This window comes from Anopheles maculipalpis, chromosome 2RL, assembly GCF_943734695.1.
Source record: "Anopheles maculipalpis chromosome 2RL, idAnoMacuDA_375_x, whole genome shotgun sequence".
NCBI classification, from domain to species: domain Eukaryota; kingdom Metazoa; phylum Arthropoda; class Insecta; order Diptera; family Culicidae; genus Anopheles; species Anopheles maculipalpis.
In genome coordinates this window covers 66,635,676-66,654,583 of record NC_064871.1, presented here as the reverse complement: position 1 = coordinate 66,654,583, position 18,908 = coordinate 66,635,676, and the positions used below count along the sequence as shown (strand labels likewise).

The 18,908-nt window shown below is 42.3% G+C and overlaps 4 protein-coding genes across 4 annotated transcripts in view; 3 read left to right on the top strand and 1 right to left on the bottom strand.

Annotated features, from left to right (window-relative positions):
* LOC126556015 (maltase A3-like) overlaps positions 1 to 7,517 on the top strand; it is a 252,849-nt gene extending 245,332 nt beyond the window's left edge. The window contains exon 5 of the mRNA XM_050211172.1: positions 7,508 to 7,517. The gene's annotated coding sequence lies outside the window, so the exon portion shown is untranslated. The remainder of the gene's footprint in view (positions 1 to 7,507) is intronic.
* LOC126556255 (39S ribosomal protein L15, mitochondrial) overlaps positions 1 to 18,908 on the bottom strand; it is a 416,466-nt gene that overhangs the window by 317,873 nt on the left and 79,685 nt on the right. The window lies entirely within an intron of this gene.
* LOC126556163 (two pore potassium channel protein sup-9) lies at positions 1,948 to 3,259 on the top strand. Its single transcript, XM_050211386.1, has 3 exons — positions 1,948 to 2,075; positions 2,154 to 2,815; positions 2,880 to 3,259. The coding sequence occupies exons 1-3, from the start codon at positions 1,949 to 1,951 to the stop codon at positions 3,222 to 3,224; spliced, it is 1,134 nt and encodes a 377-aa protein (XP_050067343.1). The 5' UTR covers position 1,948; the 3' UTR covers positions 3,225 to 3,259.
* On the top strand, positions 13,865 to 18,679 carry LOC126555991 (lipase maturation factor 2-like). Its single transcript, XM_050211146.1, has 3 exons — positions 13,865 to 14,010; positions 16,700 to 17,757; positions 17,867 to 18,679. Exons 1-3 carry the CDS (start codon positions 13,881 to 13,883, stop codon positions 18,677 to 18,679), a joined length of 2,001 nt encoding a protein of 666 aa, XP_050067103.1. The 5' UTR covers positions 13,865 to 13,880.

The following is an 18,908-nucleotide window of genomic DNA, read 5'->3' as shown; positions in this document are numbered from 1 at the left end:
TTACACAAACAAACAAGAAGAAAAAAAAATGAGATGTAAATGAATAGCAACGGAAAATGGACGCAGAAAGCGTATTGGGAAGGATATAAGTACGATAGCTGCAAGCAGGGACATGCATAGGTTTGCACGTAGGCAGGAACCTATTAGAAGTAAGGAAACTATTTCGGTTTTTAAAGCAATGCGGCTCCATCGAGTGAGAACGGTTCGAATAGTATGGCCAATATGGCGTACATAGAGTATTTTTGAATTTTGTACGACTGTCCAGATCAGAATATGCAATGAGAGTACACAAAACACCTGCGAGACCTGTGTTCGGTACCGGCTGACTGTGTAGCATTTGATGATCGGACGATCGTATGGGTACGTAAATAATTTTAACGTAGGCTAATTTTTCCTCTTCTTCTCTCTCTCTCTCGATATCATCATTCTCAATCAGCGTCTTTTTCATTTTTAATCTATCACTCCTCCTTCCGCTAGCGAGGAGAATTTTTAAATTGTAACATCAACCAAAAAAAAAAAAACAAATTGATAGTTTCATTGTAAGACAGCTTTTGAAAGAGGCAACTTTTAACGGATGTGATTTTGAATGCAAGTATGTAAAGAAAAGATAGTGTGTTGTGTAGTGGTTATGGTTCGTTTTTAGCAACCGATTAATTTATCATGATCCCCTATTTCCCAATGCTTCTCACTTCCGACTCCGACGTCGTGTTCCTTTTTCTACTCGTCGCCCTGAATGATATTAGTAACGCTGGATAGTGTAGGTGCAAAACATGATTTTCACAAAAGGCTGTGCAATAGAAACAAAGCTGTTTTTGTTTAAATTAATCCAGAGTGAGCAGCGGGCAGCAGCAGTAGTTCCCCGTAGGAATAGGTGGCGCGAGGACGACAGGAAATGTTGTAGGAGTTGTGAGAAGGACGATACTTTTACAGTTTGTTCCGCTTTTTATTTGTGCGCCCCGATGCCATGTAAAGAAGATGGGAAAAATGGAAAAAAATAAAAAATGGCTCGAAAAGCAAGAAAAACTATACCAAGAGAAGAAAAAAAAAGCGTTAACGATAGGTAACGACAAGGGAAAATATGTATTTTTGAAAGCTAGTGTGTACAATTTAACGATCCTTGTCCATCAGTTCCTAGCCGAGGGAAAAATGTGACATTTTGTTTATTTATACGGTTCATTTATCGATAGATCTATTTTGTGAAAATAAAGAAACGATCAAAACGAACAAAACTTTGTTGTACACCCATCGGGCGCAAGGCATTATACATCAAGCACGTGCCTGCAAGTGAAGCATGTTGTTCATTCGGTATTCGTCCTCGTGTGTGTGCCCTGTACGCACCTTGCGTGTCATGCGCAGTCGTTATCCTTCAGCTTCTCCGCGAAATGTCAAATCCTTGTTGGTCGTCAAACAACGACGAAAAAAATCAATCGATAGACATATAGGCGCTGCTGCAGATTTTGTCATGGTGCTATACCCCGAAAGCCATCACCACCGTGTACCGTGAACGCGACCGGGGGGAGAAGGAGAACGTAGCGCAGGAATTGGTGCCAATCCGAATTTGTGCCACTATAGAGCGTGCCAAAGCCCACAATTCTTCCCCAAAGCGACCCCGACACTTTGCTAGCTGTCCAGCAATCCTCCAACCTGCCACCATGATTCCACGTAGCTAAAAGACAAACGAATCTACCGTGTAGTGTCCTTTTTGCAGGCCTGCTACCTGCGATAAGTGAGTGGCAAGAGTAATTGTAACGATTTAATTATAGAAAACACGTACCATACACTTCCTAGAACGTCTATTCCATCATCCACGATTCACAACATAACCAACACGTACCTCCATAGGCATATAGGGTAGGTATGTACATGTTGCTCAACGCCAGGAAGTAGTCAGCGTGGCAGTAACGATACTGTTCCACATATCTCCCTTGCAGGCCTGCAGCAAACGAGCATGAAAAAGCAAAACGTACGGACCATCTCCCTGATCGTGTGTACGTTCACATACCTGTTAATTGGAGCGGCCGTGTTCGATGCCCTCGAGTCTGAGACCGAGAAGAAACGCTGGAAGGCACTCAGTGGTACGCATCCTTCGCATTACCCATACCCATGCCTGGAAGATCTTATCAAGCTTCAACTTTCTCTCTCCCACTTTGCAGCAGTCGAAAATATCCTCATCTCACGGTACAACATCAGCGCGGAGGATTTCAAAGTCATCGAAACGGTCATTATGAAGTCGGAACCTCACAAAGCCGGCCAGCAGTGGAAGTTTTCCGGTGCGTTCTACTATGCCACAACAGTCCTGACGACGATCGGATACGGTCACTCGACCCCATCCACCGTCAGCGGGAAGATCTTCACCATGTGCTACGCCGCCATTGGCATTCCATTGGGGCTGGTGATGTTCCAGAGCATTGGCGAGCGTGTCAATCGGCTGAGCAGTGTGATCGTGCACGCAGTGAAAACATCGTTCAACTGCAAGAAAGCGATCGCCTCCGAGGTCGACCTTATACTGGTGGTCACCACGCTCAGCTCGCTCACAATAGCGGGTGGGGCGGCCGCGTTCAGCAAGTTTGAAGGCTGGAGCTACTTCGACTCGGTGTACTACTGCTTCATCACGCTCACGACGATCGGGTTTGGTGATATGGTAGCCCTACAGAAAGATAACGCACTCAACAAAAAGCCGGAGTACGTGGCGTTCGCGCTGATCTTCATCCTGTTTGGGCTGGCGGTGGTTGCTGCCTCGTTGAATCTTCTTGTGCTACGTTTCGTTACGATGAACACGGAGGATGAAAAGCGCGATGAAGCGCAAGCAATACAAGTAAGTAAATGAATACTGAACTCCATTTTCGATTATGATCACGTTTCAATTTCCTCTTACGCAGGCAATGCAAATAGCTGTCAAGCTGGACGGAGATATCATTACGGGGAATACGGATAGTGTTGATGAACGATGCTACGATCGCATCTCCGTCATTAACCCACTGACCGTGTGTCACAACTGTCCAACCAAGTTCGACATGACGGAGGCCGGTAACGGGTGTTATATCGATACGAACTATCGTTACCCGCTGATGGATTGTGAAATGACGCAGCTCCGATCGCCAGCCGCCTTCAGCGGTCCTGGGAACAATGGCCACCGGATGCACGATTTTGAAACCGATGATGACGGTCTAATACGACCGTTACGGTACGATTTCCATCCGAGTCGTGGTCGTGCATCGGTTTAAGGTAGATATTTGTATCTGAGCGTCTTATCCTAACAAAACATCAGCAAACAACAGCACTAGGACGCAAGAATGCAGCAGCTTTGTGTGCCGCAACGAACGCACAAATTAACTCCATTACATGCATACACACCACACCACACCACTCGATAAGGTGGGTCAATTAGTGACCGCGAATGATCATCTTCCTCTAAGTACTTTTGTAAGAAACATCCCTTCATGCGAATGCGTACGAATTGGTTTATAATAAGTAAGTAGCGTAATAAGCGAGGTGGCGGTTGATCAAGTTTTAGCAATGATAAAGAGAAATTTAAAAATTCCGGGAACAATCGGTTTGAGCGTTATGAATAAAAAAAAAAACAAACAAGAAAACACGGCAAGAGCAATTTGTGTAAGTAAGAACATGATGCCTATTTTAATGGAATGGAACTACGAAAGAAAGCATTTTAGAAATTCGTCCTGATGACGGCCTTAGTTGTGCGATTGATAGAGGAAACCTAAGAATAATCTGCTTTTCGAGAGCATTCTAACGTATGCATTTAAAAAAGCGACAAAATTGTTCCGATTTTTCATGCGGTCCACCGGTCAGGAGTCAGGAGTCCACATACTGTCAAAATTTAAGAGCTTTACCTCTTAATTTGCAGTAGCTAGAACGAGAACAGTAATCATTCTGGACTTTCTGGAGAAGGTAAAGTTTATAGAGTCGGAGCCAGGATTAGGCCATCCGACTACTTTAAGCCCCTGGAACATTCAACAGCAATTGAGGTTCACAATCAATGAAAAGGATGTCAAATACCGCTTTGTTTTCTCCATAAGTGACTTCGGCCAATGTGATTTATAGTACAAGAAGCCTCCCAATAGTCTATTCGAAGGGAGCGCTGGAAAAAGGAGCGTTTGGGGCGATTGTGGGGGATCCCAAGTAACCAACTTAAGTGTGCCCCAGTACCGTAAAAACGCAATTTTCTAGATCAACTTGAGGAAGAGAATCCATCTAAATAATTGCGTGGTTAAAGGCAGGGATGAATTGTTGACAAAGGCGACCTTTTAACAGAAAAAAATGTCGTCAAATTATATTTTTAAACGTGGCAAAGCAAAGAATTAAAGTTTTATTAAAGAAAAGAATGCAATTTGATTGGTAACAGTATCTTTTGCCGTTTAATTTTACTATGCTTCTGAATAAAGTCGCTTCTTTTAATGCATATGTTACCACGCCACAATAACGGTCCTTACGAGTCCATCCACCGTTAAAGGAAAGAAACAATGTTTATCCTTGGATTATTATTATATATTTTGTAGCTTTTTAAAATGTGAATATAAATTTGATTTAAATATTGAGAAATCGTCGCAAAAAGGGTGACAGCAATTACATCCGTTTACATCTGGCTATCAGCTGCATCCAGGGTAGAAGGTTCGGCAGAAATCTTGAATATTTATGACATGATTAACAGTTTTAATTGCGCTTTTTGTTCGTCCGCGACGTGACAATCATTAAAATCATAAACCCAAGGGGACATAAACTTGCAGACAGGGCATTGTCTTTTTGTTGCAAGTAGCGCATTTATCGTGTTAACACTAAATTGGCACACGAAGAGTAATCCCGAGTCTACAACCGAAACAATATACTAACAAAATTGAAGCATTTTTCAATACTTTTATGCTACCTCTTCCGATTAAATGAAGTAGAATAAATTCAACACCTTACCTGGACAACACTTAACAAACGCCCACAGTTTAGAAGATAATCGAACACCGGAATCGCACATCGGAATCGGTTAAGAACATTCAGATGGCATCGTACGTAAGTTATAAATTATACTATTTCTATCAAAAATTCAAATATAGTTTACTACCCATTATATCCCTGCTGAACTCAATACTGCTTTACTGAAGCCGTTTTTAGAAAGAAATCATGTTTAGGACCATCAAACATTGATTTTGATCATCAGAGGTGAAAAATATGCATTTACAGTCTTCTACAGTCAAGCATCAACGGAAAGCACATGCAAAACTGTTGAAGGAGTTGAAAACTTCCCCCAGTGTTTCTATTTCTGTGGCACAAGCACTATCATCCTTCGGGAGCGAACCAGTATGCGAAGAAAGTGAAAGTATTGCTTGATTGCTATTTATGAATGCACATAAAAATATGTAAATTGGATACTTGAGAAAAGTGAATTCCCACCACCATGAAGAGGGTAGTGGCATCTTTGTTGTACGCATTTTGCCCTGCGCTCGTCTCAGTTCCGACCGAACGACGAGAATCCTTGCTCATGACAGGGGGAAAGGTGGAGCATAGTTCTGGCAAATGGGAAGCAACAAAGGTTTTTACTTAAAGACACTCACTCTTTGCTCAGAAATGAAGCGCATGATAGTCGGTGAGAATGTAAAAGTTGCATAAGTTTATGAAGAAATAAGTTTATCTTCTGCCATGAGTAACGACACATGATAATAACGTACTCCCACGTGTTTTGGTGGAAATTATGTTAAGGGGTTCGTTGAATATTTAAGGTTGATTAAATAAACATAGTTTAATTCAATTTCTCTTCAGTTTCTAATCTGCATGGCATAAATTATATCAACCAATTGAAATCAGGCTACCATGTTGCAGTAAATAATTTTACTCAAAGGTTTAGAAAAGGGATGATGTATAAAAGAACTCTCAACGAGGTCATTCGTAAGCCCAAATTTTAAATTAGTTTGTGTTATTGTAATCAATAAATAGATCACATATGATGTTGCAATGGAAGTTTAAAACTCAAAATCAGCTACAGAAGAGCTGAGAGTACGGCATCGAGTCGTAAAATAAATAAATATGAAAAATTTACTAAACTGATAGGAAAATTTCAAAATGATCGTATACTATGTATTGCTAAGAGTACGTTATGCGGACACGCAGACCAACGGTTGAAACATGCAGACGTTGGACCAGATCAAGCCATCAACGGATGAATGATCTTACGATCGCCCGACGCAAACAGAACACTCATAGTTCACCTGTGGAATCTGGCGCGAACGACTGAGCAACAACGAACGATAGCGCGTGGCCCGGAAGTAGCGGAAGAACACACTCGAGACCGGATGAAGACTTCCTGCGAAGGAGCAGCATCACCGGAAGGCGACGGATGACGACATCGTGGCGAACAGTGATTGGTCGATACGAAAACGTTAGGCTAGAGATTACGATACAAACAGGTCTAGCCAGAGAATAGGTATTCTATCTTAAGGCGTTACAATAAAGAGCCTTGATTTGTAACTTAACTTGTAGTTTGAATAAAAATTTTTTTACAAGCCATGACACGATTTGACCTGATAGTCATTTCGTCCAAGTGCTATACTAAGTGTCCGGATAGTCAGCTCTAGACCGGATAGCACGAAAGGCCCTAGATGGTGGGGCGGCCCGGTGGTGTAGGCGACAGCGGCGCCGGTCTTCAAACGACAGGACCGGTTTCAAATCCCATCCGGACCGTCCCCCCGTAGTGAGGACTGACTAACCAACTAACTGGTATCGGCAGTCTAGTAAGCCATTTCGATGACCGGCATGACCTTAGAGGTCGTTAAGCCAAGAAGAAGAAGAAGAAGAAGAAGGAGATGGAAAAGGCCCTCGGATCACTTCTGTGTACCAAATGTATAATAAATTTATTTTTAGTGACGACCTTTTTAGGTCATGACGACCATCTAATGACTTATTAGACTTGCTGATGTACTACGTACTTGGATAGTCAGCCCTTACTAAGGAGGTACGGTCCGGAAGGGATTTGAGCCGGGGTCCTGCCGTGTGAAGACCTTCGCTGCTGTCACCTCACGACCGGGCGCTCGTCATACTATACATACTTAACTTACTTACTTACTTACTTACTTACTTACTTACTTACTTACTTACTTATCAGGCGCTACAATCGCTTTGCGGTCTTGGCCCGCCGCAGCAGAATCCGGAACCGCTCACGGTTCCGAGACTAAAACTTTATGTTTATTTATTTATAATTAATTATGAAAGACTAAAATTTTATTAAAATAAATAATAAACGTTTATTAAAATACTAAACTACGAGTTAAACTTAATAAACGCTAATAGTAATAGAGATTTTGTTTTTCTTTGTAGTCTTGACTACGATAATGGCCGACTAAACGTTTTTTTTACAATTATACAATACAATACTAAACTAAACAAGTATAACTGTACCAGTTTTCGACTAAGCTCCTATTTTCGGCAGGTTCGCGAAAGAAGCCTTTTTCAACTGCTTCTTAATTAAAACGTATCAATGTTTATTTTTATACACGAAATTTGAGAGCATTTTAATCCATACTACCGAAATGTTGAAATATGGCGGACAATAGGAACATTCTGGTGCAACAGGATGTTGTATCAGTCGCTTCATCAATAGTTTAGCAACTAAAATAATACCAATTTCAAACTAAATTACTGTCTTTGGTAGAGGTTTTTTTTTAATTTTTTGCCGAAAAACTACACTTACCTTCCAAAAACTGGTACAGTTACCCTAAGAAAATCGTTTAAAAAGTATGAAAACTAATGCTCGGGCTGCGCTGACATTTTCATAATTTAATTTACCATTAACTGATCGGACATTTTACAAAAAGTTAAAATGCTAAAGCTAACTTCTATGATCCTAACAGCCAAGCTACGTGCTGATAGTTATCCATCCGTCTGTTAAATTCAATTGATCATGAAAAGAACAAGAAAATATGCTAGGGCCATAATACACAGCTTCCTAAAGGTTCCTTTACATCCTTTCCATCAATATCAGTATCGTAATGTTTACCGATCGGGATCATGTTTTCCGAAACGGATTTACTTTACGCTTCAACACTTACTGTAGCAGCGTTTGGTACGGGAGTATGGACATGCATAGAAATAACATGGTAATGTCCCATCAATATTCTTCTCCTCCTTTTGCTCACCTACATCCACCCATATTGTCACCATTACAAAAGTGAGATTTGGATGGGGCGTTACATATATGTGCTTTTTTTTCCTTTACTTCCTATTCGGAATGGGTGGTCAATCGATGTACTGTTGAAGGACAACAGCGTTGGGGCCGACAGCTGAAATGGTTCTGCAAAGGTTGCGGCCGGTCGAGATGAGTCCGTTAGTATGCTATGGGTATACCAGCTCAAAAAAAAAAGGGAAAGTTAATCGAGTGTGACAATAGAGTTTACTTGCTCGGGAGAGCATAGCCAGTGTCGTTTGATCCTGATGTTTAATCCTTATTTTTATCACCTCCCTAGACATCAAACAATTGGCAGAAAAGGTGGGTTTTCTATCAGCGAATAATAGCAAAATGTAATCATCGTTACAATTAGGTACTTTCGGTGTGAATGAGTATTCATCGCGGAACAACTTTTTTCTAGGGCTTTTAGAATTGGTTCCCTACAAAAAGAATCATACAAATTTACGTTGCATACAAGGCGAAATTTGACACCAAAATAAAAACCTATTTCCGTGTACTATGTAGCTTGAATATTCATGAAGCTATTTATCCGAGGGAACGGTGTGTGTTTATGTAAAGCAGACCGGTTCAACGTATTGAATTCGCGGACAGGCTCCGCTTCCGGTGGTGCTAACAGAATGTTTCAATTTGTCGGTTTCTAAGGTACGTGTGAGAAGACATGACGCCATATTAAACTGTAGCTGTACGGGAGAAGTTATAGAATTTTTTTTTACCATGCTAATATGAATAATTTTTACAAGTTTTGTAAGTGTAACAAAGGATATTCCTGATCAGGTATACCAAGTTCGTATGAGATGTTTAACAGTCTTCAACTCCACATACACTCGTTTTGGAAATTTCATTCGGATTAGAAGGCATTCTTCTGGAATCTGGAAGCAGAAGAATAAACCCATTTTGCTATGGATATCTTATACTTTCCATGCTCACCACTGAGCAGTGTTGATTAGCAAAGAGCATTTGAAATCCTTTGTTATCCTTTTCGTAAGATTTACCCAATATTCTGAAAACATCCCTTAGTAAACATTCCAACAAGAACCTGCCTTTTTTTAATTCCATAGATTCAGCAAACAGCAAATATAGGCTCTTGCAAACAACGCACAACACTCCTGTTGTCTAACTACGATGGATAGAGATTGAAACGACACTCTTCCTGAAAACTGCCACCAAGTGGTCAAGGGGTAATCCTTTTATGCCAAAATTTATCCCTTTGGCTGCCAGCCGGCGGATATTGAAGCCCATAAGCACCCATCGATATGGCTGAGTGATTTGAAGATATTTGTTACAACTTACAGGAATAGCATAAAAGAAACGGAAGCACATTTCATACGTCGTGTCTCAGAATATCTACCAAGTGCGTATCCCAAAAGTGGATCCTGGGAGTTCGAATGTGTCCAATCGCATCGGTTAAAGCGTTTTGTAATAAATTGCCTCACCTTTATCATCGAAAAGCATTTCCCGTACATTGCGTGGTCGTCCTTTCCGACTTCATTTCCGACTCCAGGGGTTGGAATGTTTAGGAAATACTGAACGCATCGCTAAGCTGCTAAAGCTATCAGGATGATATAAAAATATAACGGCATCCATCGTTATGTTTACGATAACTGAAAGCATCAGCCCGGTTTCGATCCAAAAATGGACCATCATCGGTAGTGTACCGTTAAGGTGACAAAATCAGCCAACCGAACCGAAAACTCCGTCCCACTTTTCTCAGCAAAGCAAGGTCAGTTCTCTGCGAGCATAAGTTTGGAAATTATTTCCCATTAGGAATTTATTTATTTTTGGTGCACGTTACTCACCACAGTACTTTAGCGCAACGGTAGCAGAATGTACACATTTGCAAAGGCATTAATGGGATTTAGCTCCATTTTGGCACGGGTTAGAGTTGGAACTCATGCTGCGAAACCAACGTTTCCGGACCGTAATAAATGCATCTCGTTCAGTTAACCTGTGGATGGAAACACTTTTGCCCAGCCCATATACCTTTTCCATGTTCATTGAAGGTGACTGGGTGGTGTTTTGCATTAAAAGTAAATTTACATTTTTGTACATTCATCCCCTAACTGCATGTGACGAATGATGTTGAGTGAAGGTGTATCATTAGAACATACCCGAAGTGTGACCCACTGACCAGCATCTGAAACGAGTACGGGTAAAAATTGCTTCGTATGAAATGAGGAACATTCAAAAATTGCTTATCAATAAAGAATTTTTTATGTAGATTATGATTTTATGATGATTTTTTTGAATAATAACATGATGATCGCATTAGTTATTTAAAATAAGATTAAAAATAAACTATTTCTGTAGATTTCTCGTACTCTCGTTCTCTTTGTCTTAGCGAACCACCAAAGTATTAATAGTGAATCTATTACAAATTATTAAATTATTTGGAGAGGCGAATTACAAGGCGAATAGGCCTATAATCTCCACAAAAAGAATTTTTTAAAACAGTTCGATCGAACAAGATCATCATTATTTCCCAGAGTCCTCAGATTAAACTATCAGTAGACAACAGTAGTGGATCTAACGGTGGACGGAGTAGGTAGCCGCTTAGGACCCCGACGTCTGCTTCATGTAAGGGACCTCATAACAGGGGTCCTGAGTTGGGAGCTTCGCAGTAGCAGTTTTGTAGCGAAGAATCGTACTCTGGGCTCCTGATGTTCGTGTTGGGGCCCCGTTGAAGGAAAGCGCCTCCCAGTCATACGATATACAGATGCACCTTCCCCGGTAAACACTTTTGATTATGATAGTGATGGGCCCCAATATTCATTCCGCCAAGGGCCTACAAACATATTGATCTGCCACTGGTAGCCAGAAGCTAAGCACTGAGAATAAGCGGCTGACTAATCTCGGGATAAAAATATTTTCAACATTTAACTCGTCTCTGGGACTGGATGGTCTGTCGATAACGCAGTCGATCTTCATATGGTAGGACCGGAACCAAAATCTCATCCGGAGCATTTCCCCGTAGTGCCGACTGACTATCCAACTACTTGGTTTCATGTAGTCCAGAAAAGCCTTTTAATGGCGTGTCCTAGAAAGTCGCTAAGCCAAGAAGAATGAGAAGAAGAACTCATCTTTGATAGTAGATAGTTTAAAAATTTTCCAAAAAAATTTTCCAAACATGTTGTCTAAAAGCTGCTAATAAAGCTAGAAACAAACAGCAGAAGCAGCAGCTATGAAATGAACTTTAAAAATCATCAATTTCAAAATTACATAAAGCATAGTAGAAATTATGCCAGAAAAATCGAGAGATAGTTTATGAATTGCTATTGGTCGATGTAGCAGAAAAAAAAGAAAAAACGTGATAAAATCAAAGCAGATTTGACCAGCAAAGATGAAGCAAATATAATAAAAAACTATATAAAACGATAAAATTTAAATTGTCCACTCTGGCTGAATGATCAAATAATGCAATGAAATTAGTTTATAACCACCGAAGGTCTATACTGTTTCTCAAGAAATGCTTTTAAACAGCTCTTGTATTTAATTTAGATACTTTCTTAATACTTTTTGAAAATGTGGTTCTATGGGCTACTGAAATTAGTTGTGATATAAAAAAACCATATAAGCCGCAAGTAATTGTATTGTAGTTCGATAAATGACCTTATGATCATATGGCAAGATTTATATTGTTTCAATCGGTCAAAAAATATTTAATTCTGTACAAGAGCTACATTCGAATGGATTGGACTGTCGTGTGTGTCTTAATAAGCATCTAAGATCCAATAAGTGGTATTTAATTTCCTCAACGAAACATTAATTCTGATGTATTTTAACATGCACTCATTAGGAGTTTCAGGGCATTTGGGAAAGTTTGGAATGTGAACAGTTTTAAAAATAAGCATCAAGTTCAATTGTGGATACTGTTTTTAGTGCAATCGTAGGTAGATTGTTAAACAGCTTCCAAGTAGCTACATGTACCGAATGAAGTCCCTAGAAGAATTCCTGCAATAACTACGAGTATGCCTAACGGGTGGGACAATCGGAGAAAATTGAATAAAATTCCAATTTTGTAATATATCCATCTTCAAAAAGTGCTTTCAAATTTGCTGCAGCATCCTTAAAAAATATTTCATGAGTAAAATAATTAGACACATAGGCAGCTGCTTGTCAGTGGTTTGCCACCGTGGCGCTTTTGTCAGCTGGGAATTTGGCTAGTTTTGACGTTTCAACTGCCAATGGGAATATTTCTTGCTCAGCGTCCATTCAATAGAATTTCACTTTCTCACAGACCAGCAAGCCGCGCGGAGGGTTTCCAACATCTAGCAGCCGGGAAAGATTCTTCTCAGCGCAGCGTTCGCCGGCAGCTGAGGTATAGGCTTGAGTTACTGCTTAAGGTAAGTTTGTTCATACATTGGCTAATGCTAGAAGTGCAGGTAATTTACTCTTTGCATATGGTTCTAATGAATTTGTGTTGCTTTCTTTTAGAAGCATCCATCTGAAGAGGAAGACGGCTCTATAGAACGCTCGCAAGATGGCGTACCTATCCAACGCTTCGGGAAACATCCTGCTGTATCAATCGGACACGTATTGCCATACGAGGAAGCCTCTGATGGACAGGGGCACCTGTGTATGGCAACAATACTATCAGAAATTTAAGTGGTTGTGTATGTTACGTAGGCATAAGAAACATTAGATTATGATGAACTGACACAACTCTACAATATGGGGTAGTAAGATGAGGAAGAAGCTATGGGAGGTTTCACAATGTGTGAAAATGGGAAATAAAAGCATAGAAACTTACACATCGCGTGCATTGTTTGATGTATTTTGGGAATGCGGGTGTGGTTATGAAAAGAAACATGGTCTCCGATAGCGTCGATTGTTTCATCCTGTTCTTCCGAAGAGGGTTAAGATTGTTGGCGTCTGTTTCCTTCTCTATTTCTTCGTTTATTCCTAGAAGCTTTGTCTCTAAGCCTCTTTCTCCATCCAAATCGCTCTTCTCTTTCGCTGGCGAATGCACCAACTGTTGCATGCACATATTACCGATACAGATGTCCTTGGGCAACATTTTACGTGATAGCAAAAGTGGAACTGCCCACTTAACCATAACCATGTGTGTAAATGGTTGATTAGATAACATCCACCGTGGGCGCAATGGTTTTCAGGTTGCTTTGATTGCTGGGCAGTATTAGGTTACAGTTCTTGTCCACTGCCTTCTGGAGTATCAGTATTACGGACGTGTATCAATTTTCGACTAGATTATCAATCGATACCGGCAGGAGCCCGGACACGGCCATACATTATTGTCTTATGAAATCCAACTGTACAAGCGCACGCGTACCATTTTCAGTCCAGCAGCAGCCTGGGCCAGGTGTTTTACATCGGCAGACATACACGGTCGGAATAAAAATCGGTCCATTTCCATTTATTTTATTTGTGGTTTCAGAAGCGCAAAAACCATTTGACATTGAAGCGGCGGCGTCTGCTGTGAGCGTCTCGTGAGTTCCCGGGCAAATTGTATAGGTTATGTTTTTGTTTTGATTTCAATCGCTCGCGGGCGGAGAGAGAGCAGTGAATTTGTGCATTTTAGTTCTAGTGCGGCCGGATAAAGTGGATGTTTTGAAGCGCTGATATGGTTTCCTTTCTAGTTTTACAGTGCAATCTTTTGTGGTAAATGTGCAGACCAACGGCATTTTAGGGCAAAGTGTGCTGCACGGGTAAAAGTAAAAAAAAACATCGCGCACAAACTATGGAGAAGGCAAACAGTGATTCAAGGTCGCTGGAGACCGATGATTTTCCGCGGGTGCGAAATTTACTGCTACGGTCGATGTGTGCCGTGTACCTGATGGCATTTGTTGGCTTTTATTGTCAGGCTGAAGGTAAGCATTTTGGGGAAACCCCAGAAAAAAGGTTCCAAATGACTCGCTGTATCGATTTCATTCGACCCGGTGCCATTGTTGTGTTCCGGGATTTATTTTTTGTTGGTAGTGGTGTAATCACTCAAGAACCGTGCAGAGTTCCCAAATAGCGAAAACGTCAACGTGACCATTATGCGTAACGCTTCACAAACGCTTTGAAAGAAAAACGCTTCCCGAATTGACCGACAAGAAATTTGATTCTCTTCCGTTGGTTTTTCAAATTTGTTTTACAAAATTGTGTAGTAATAAATCTGTCTGATCCTTATGTTCATTTGCGTACGTTATTTTAGATGATTTAATTATTGTTATGTAGAGATGGCTCGATTCGCACGGCAGGGACGGATTTTAAATTCCATCGGCACCGTTCCTCTTTAGTTAGGACTAGCTACGTGGTATCGTCCAGTCTAGTAAGCCATTCGATGCTCGTTATGTCCTAGAAGAGTCATTAAGCCAGGAATATAAAGAAGAAAAAGATTATTGTTATAATTAGTGTTGGAAGATGCAAGACTCTGAAGATTCCAGGGTACAATCCCTATAAAGATTCGAAACGGATTGTATCCTCATTGACGGATTCGATCCGTTAGGGATTTGATTAGGATTCGAATTCGATTGGGAATCGGATTCGATGAGGATTCTGTCTGATCCGATTTGACTTCAATTGGATTGGATGAGGATGAGGATTTGAACGGGATTCGATTCGATTGGAACTATATCCGGTGCGATATAATATGGATTCGAATATGGTAGGGATTCTACGCAGTATCAGCAAGTCTAGTAAGCCACTCGATGATCGGCATGACTTAACCAAAAGGAAGAAGGGATTTGATTAGGATTCTTTACGATTAGGCTACGAGTTTCTATACGATTAGGCTTCTCTAGCTTGGGATTGGATTGGAGGTGAAGTGGCAAAATAATGGTAGAAATATAATTGACTGTCATGCATTTGGCTGTTCCGGACCCCACTCCCTCCCTCACGTAAAAAAGTCCTGTATCCGTTTTCATAACGTGATGGATTTGATTTACAGATTTGAATCGCAATTAGGGTCGAAATTCGAAGATTAGAGTATTTATTGGGGTTCAGTTTGCTCAACATTAAAAACATTTATAGTAGTTAAAATACATAATGGACGCCAGGCCAGCCCCAGTTAATAATTTGTAATTCTGCCAATGACCTCACGAAACAACTAACGATTTTGTCAGTTAAATTTAAATGTTAGCTTTTCCAAAACATCTGAAGTACTTCTTGGTCTAAATGCAGAAGTCTTCGATTATGCTCACAATCTAGCGCCGTTGTTTGTCAATTCAATATCCTGGCCTTTGTGACTGATGTATCATCATCGTTACTCCCATGTCAGTTCGAGTCTACCACATCCCCTTTGCTCACGTGGCAGACCTAAAAAGACTTAAAAGACTGAGGTTGTCCGATGCCATTCACATGAGAGCCCACCGGATCATATACTGAAGCATAATTCGTTACAGCCGTTGCTGCCATCAAAATGGATTTGGCGTTCGAGTTAAAAATAGATCTTGTACGGGCAAAACAATGGTGAGCATTTTCAAACCTGGATAGCTTCAAGACAGAAATGTGTGACTTCGACGGCCAACATTCGACGGCAACGACTGTAGCAGGAAAATCTAGCGATATGTTCTATGGCTTTCGTCCAGTGTCCCAATTTGCATTGCTGGCGTTTTGGATAATTCCGTTTGTAAAAAAAATTCCCTTAATTCACACGGGTAGAACATCAATTCCTTTACGCAACAAATGTTTAAAACTGCTTTGATATATTTTGTCCCACAAAATGGTTCAGAATGGCCAGACAGCTTGAAGAATGTGTGTGGTTTGGTAATTGAGTTTATGGTCTAATTCAATATCCTTCCTGTGCACTAGTGCTCTAGCCGATCCTAAATTAGATAGTATTTTTCTTTAGCTATAAGCATTGTATAACCACATACCTTCTTCCAATCGGTGTGCCAAACTCTGACCATGCTTAGTACGTGCCAGAAAATCCCATCATCATCTCTCGGGCATCATCTTGTTTTTTGTTGCTTTAGTCCGAGTCCCATCGCGCCGTGCAGTGACGAGAACACGAGATGACCGGTCATCACATTAGGAATTAGAAATCAATGACTTCAAACTAGCATTAAGGCTCAGACGCCGGGTAGGAAGATCGGCAGAAAAGGGACAGTGGGGTGAAAACAGTATAAATGAACTTGAAACGGTCCTCTCGGTCTTTGGGATCCTTTGGGGGATATTGGTGATGATAAGGTATGGTGAAATGGATAGGCTGTTCAGCCATCATCGGCAATTTGATTCCGGTGAATCAAATGCTCCTACATATATACCCTTGACCCGAGCGCTGTGTGCATCCGAGCGAATGAGAATGCGAATACGAATGATGTAATTTAATTATCTCTCAATTTGAGAAGAAACTCGGTAATCGATTCCCATTCCCAGTGCTGACCCGGTCACCCTTGACTGTGTCATCCCACGTCTTTGAGAACACTTGCAACACTAAAGCCCAGCGAAGCACTGGGAATCAACGATACTGAGCGACATGTCAGAATCCATTAGAGCGCTTCGATTAATCCAAGCATTCCCGGGGCGGCCCCGGGACCGCTCTGTTTTCCGCGGATTGATTTCTCTTCGCAGGTCTGTACGGGGACGCAGGCATTCTTCCGGCGAGCCGGATTCTAGCAAACGGAACATTAAAGGAGCGCCTGAGCCTTCTCCAGCTCGGACCCTTCATCGGAGTGGGCGATGGGCACGAGGCAATTGATTTGTTGTGTCTGGTTGGTGCAACCGTCGCGTTTCTCGGCCTCATCTCGCGCGTCCACTGTCGGTTGGTCAGCTTCATCGTGATGTGGTCGGTGTACTTTTCCCTGGTCCAGATTTCACAGTCATTCCGCCAGCAAGCCGATCATCTGCTGCTGGAGGCCGGATTTCTCTGCATACTGTTGGCTCCGAGCCGGCTTACTGACCGGCGGCTTCCGATGGAAGATATCGCACTGCTGCTGCTGAAATGGCTCGTGTTTCGGTTCATGTTTGCCTCCGGCTCGGTGAAGCTAGCTAGTGGTTGTCCACTCTGGTGGTCGCTGGATGGGTTGAAGCGCCACTACGAAACGATGCCACTGCCCACGTCGTACAGCTGGTACACGTATCAGCTGCCGGATGCGTTTCATCGCGCCAGCACAATCTATGTGTATCTGAGCGAGCTGGTAGTGCCGTGGCTGTTCTTCGCTCCGAGCAAAGCGGTACGCCGGTTCGCCCTCTGGTGGCACGTGTTTCTCCATCTGAACATAATCGGCTGTGGAAATTACGGATTTTTATCGCCACTCGTTCTAACTCTACTGCTAACGCTGCTGGATGACGAGGATGAAATGCTCGTTTGGCTACACGAACGCGTTTCCGATGGGCCACGTCGACGTCCTACTGGAAAGGGACGCAATCGAATGGAAACGGTGGATGTGGATCGATACGGCGGTCGGCTGGTAAAAGTGATCGGTTTACTTATGGTTGTTGGATCGTGGCTATGTTTCAGCGTTGGAACCTCGGACGAAGGTCAACTGACGTTTAAGCCATCCTTCTCGCGAGATCAGTATCTGAACGTCATGCAAACGATGATACGAGCAGCACCGTTGCTGGTGTTTGTTCTCATGGTCAAAAAGTTCCTGAGACTCCTTTCTTCGCAGGACAGTGTGGGAAGCTTGGTAAGTGTTGGAAATTGCTGGAAGAAACGTCATAAGGAATCTTTTTTTTTACACGAAAAATTCTGATTATTGTCCCGTAAATTTCTTAATTCCCTCTTCCCCATTCCAGGCCGAAGGAATGCGACAATTTTCCAAAAATCTCGGACTACTAATATCCACAATAGTCGCGTTCACGGTGTTCTTTATGTCGATTGTGCCGCATTCACGGTTACTCCCGAGTACCGCCATCACATCGCCCGTGATGACACGTGCCTACGGTGGTTTGCACAGTCTGCACGTGGTCAACCAGTACGGCCGTCACCTAACGAAGATGCGCCCGATGCGGCGGGAAATCATTCTCGAGTATTCGGACGACATTAACGGCACCTGGCAGGAGTACGGCTTCCAGTACAAACCGTGGACGATCGAGCGTGCCTCATCGCTACCGTACGGATGGCTGTACTTCCCTCGGTTCGATTTCAAGTTTTACGACGGTTCCGGTTCGAAGACCGATGCACAAAAGTGGATCTACCCGCTGATTCAACGACTGCTCGAACATCAGCGTCCCGTGCTCGAACTTCTCGACGGACGACACATCCCGGCGCAGGCACCGAAGTACATCCGCACCTCGTTGTATCGGTTTTCGTACACATCCTTCTCGGAGGGTGCATTCTGGACGCGGGAAAGGCTGACCGACTATTTCAACGTGTTCTCGCAGGACGATACACAGCTACGGGAAAAGCTTAAGCAGATGAACTTCCGGCAGACGGTTGAGGAACACTCCGGTGGATCGTGGAACTGGCTGCTGCGCTGGGTACTGGATGCGATACGACGGTTTGTGAGTGCCATCGAGGGTAGCTATCTGTTGGTAGGACTGTTTGTAGCGGCCGGCATGGTTATCTACACCCAGCAGCAACAGCGGACAGCAGGCCACACGACTTAAACTAAATGCCCAGCGGGAGTGGGCAGCCAAAACGGTGTCAATTGTAGTCAAATTATTGCAAAACAAAGAAACCTATTCGAAAGTATGTATGCACTGACAAAGGAGTATTCGTATTTGCTGCACCATTGCACAAAGGAAGATCTCACCGTCTTACTTCCTGTGGTGATACGAAATGGTAGTATCCCCAGTAGAAGGACTGACCCACAGAGGGATAGTGTTACTAGTGTTT

Excerpts from the sequence above, each read along its gene's own strand:
- LOC126555991 (XM_050211146.1), top strand. The coding sequence starts at position 13,881 with ATGGAGAAGGCAAACAGTGATTCAAGGTCGCTGGAGACCGATGATTTT. Across the intron at positions 14,011-16,699 it reads CTTTTATTGTCAGGCTGAAG|GTCTGTACGGGGACGCAGGC; the intron begins GTAAGCATTTTG and ends TTCTCTTCGCAG. Across the intron at positions 17,758-17,866 it reads AGGACAGTGTGGGAAGCTTG|GCCGAAGGAATGCGACAATT; the intron begins GTAAGTGTTGGA and ends TCCCCATTCCAG.
- LOC126556163 (XM_050211386.1), top strand. The coding sequence starts at position 1,949 with ATGAAAAAGCAAAACGTACGGACCATCTCCCTGATCGTGTGTACGTTC. Across the intron at positions 2,076-2,153 it reads ACGCTGGAAGGCACTCAGTG|CAGTCGAAAATATCCTCATC; the intron begins GTACGCATCCTT and ends CCCACTTTGCAG. Across the intron at positions 2,816-2,879 it reads ATGAAGCGCAAGCAATACAA|GCAATGCAAATAGCTGTCAA; the intron begins GTAAGTAAATGA and ends CCTCTTACGCAG.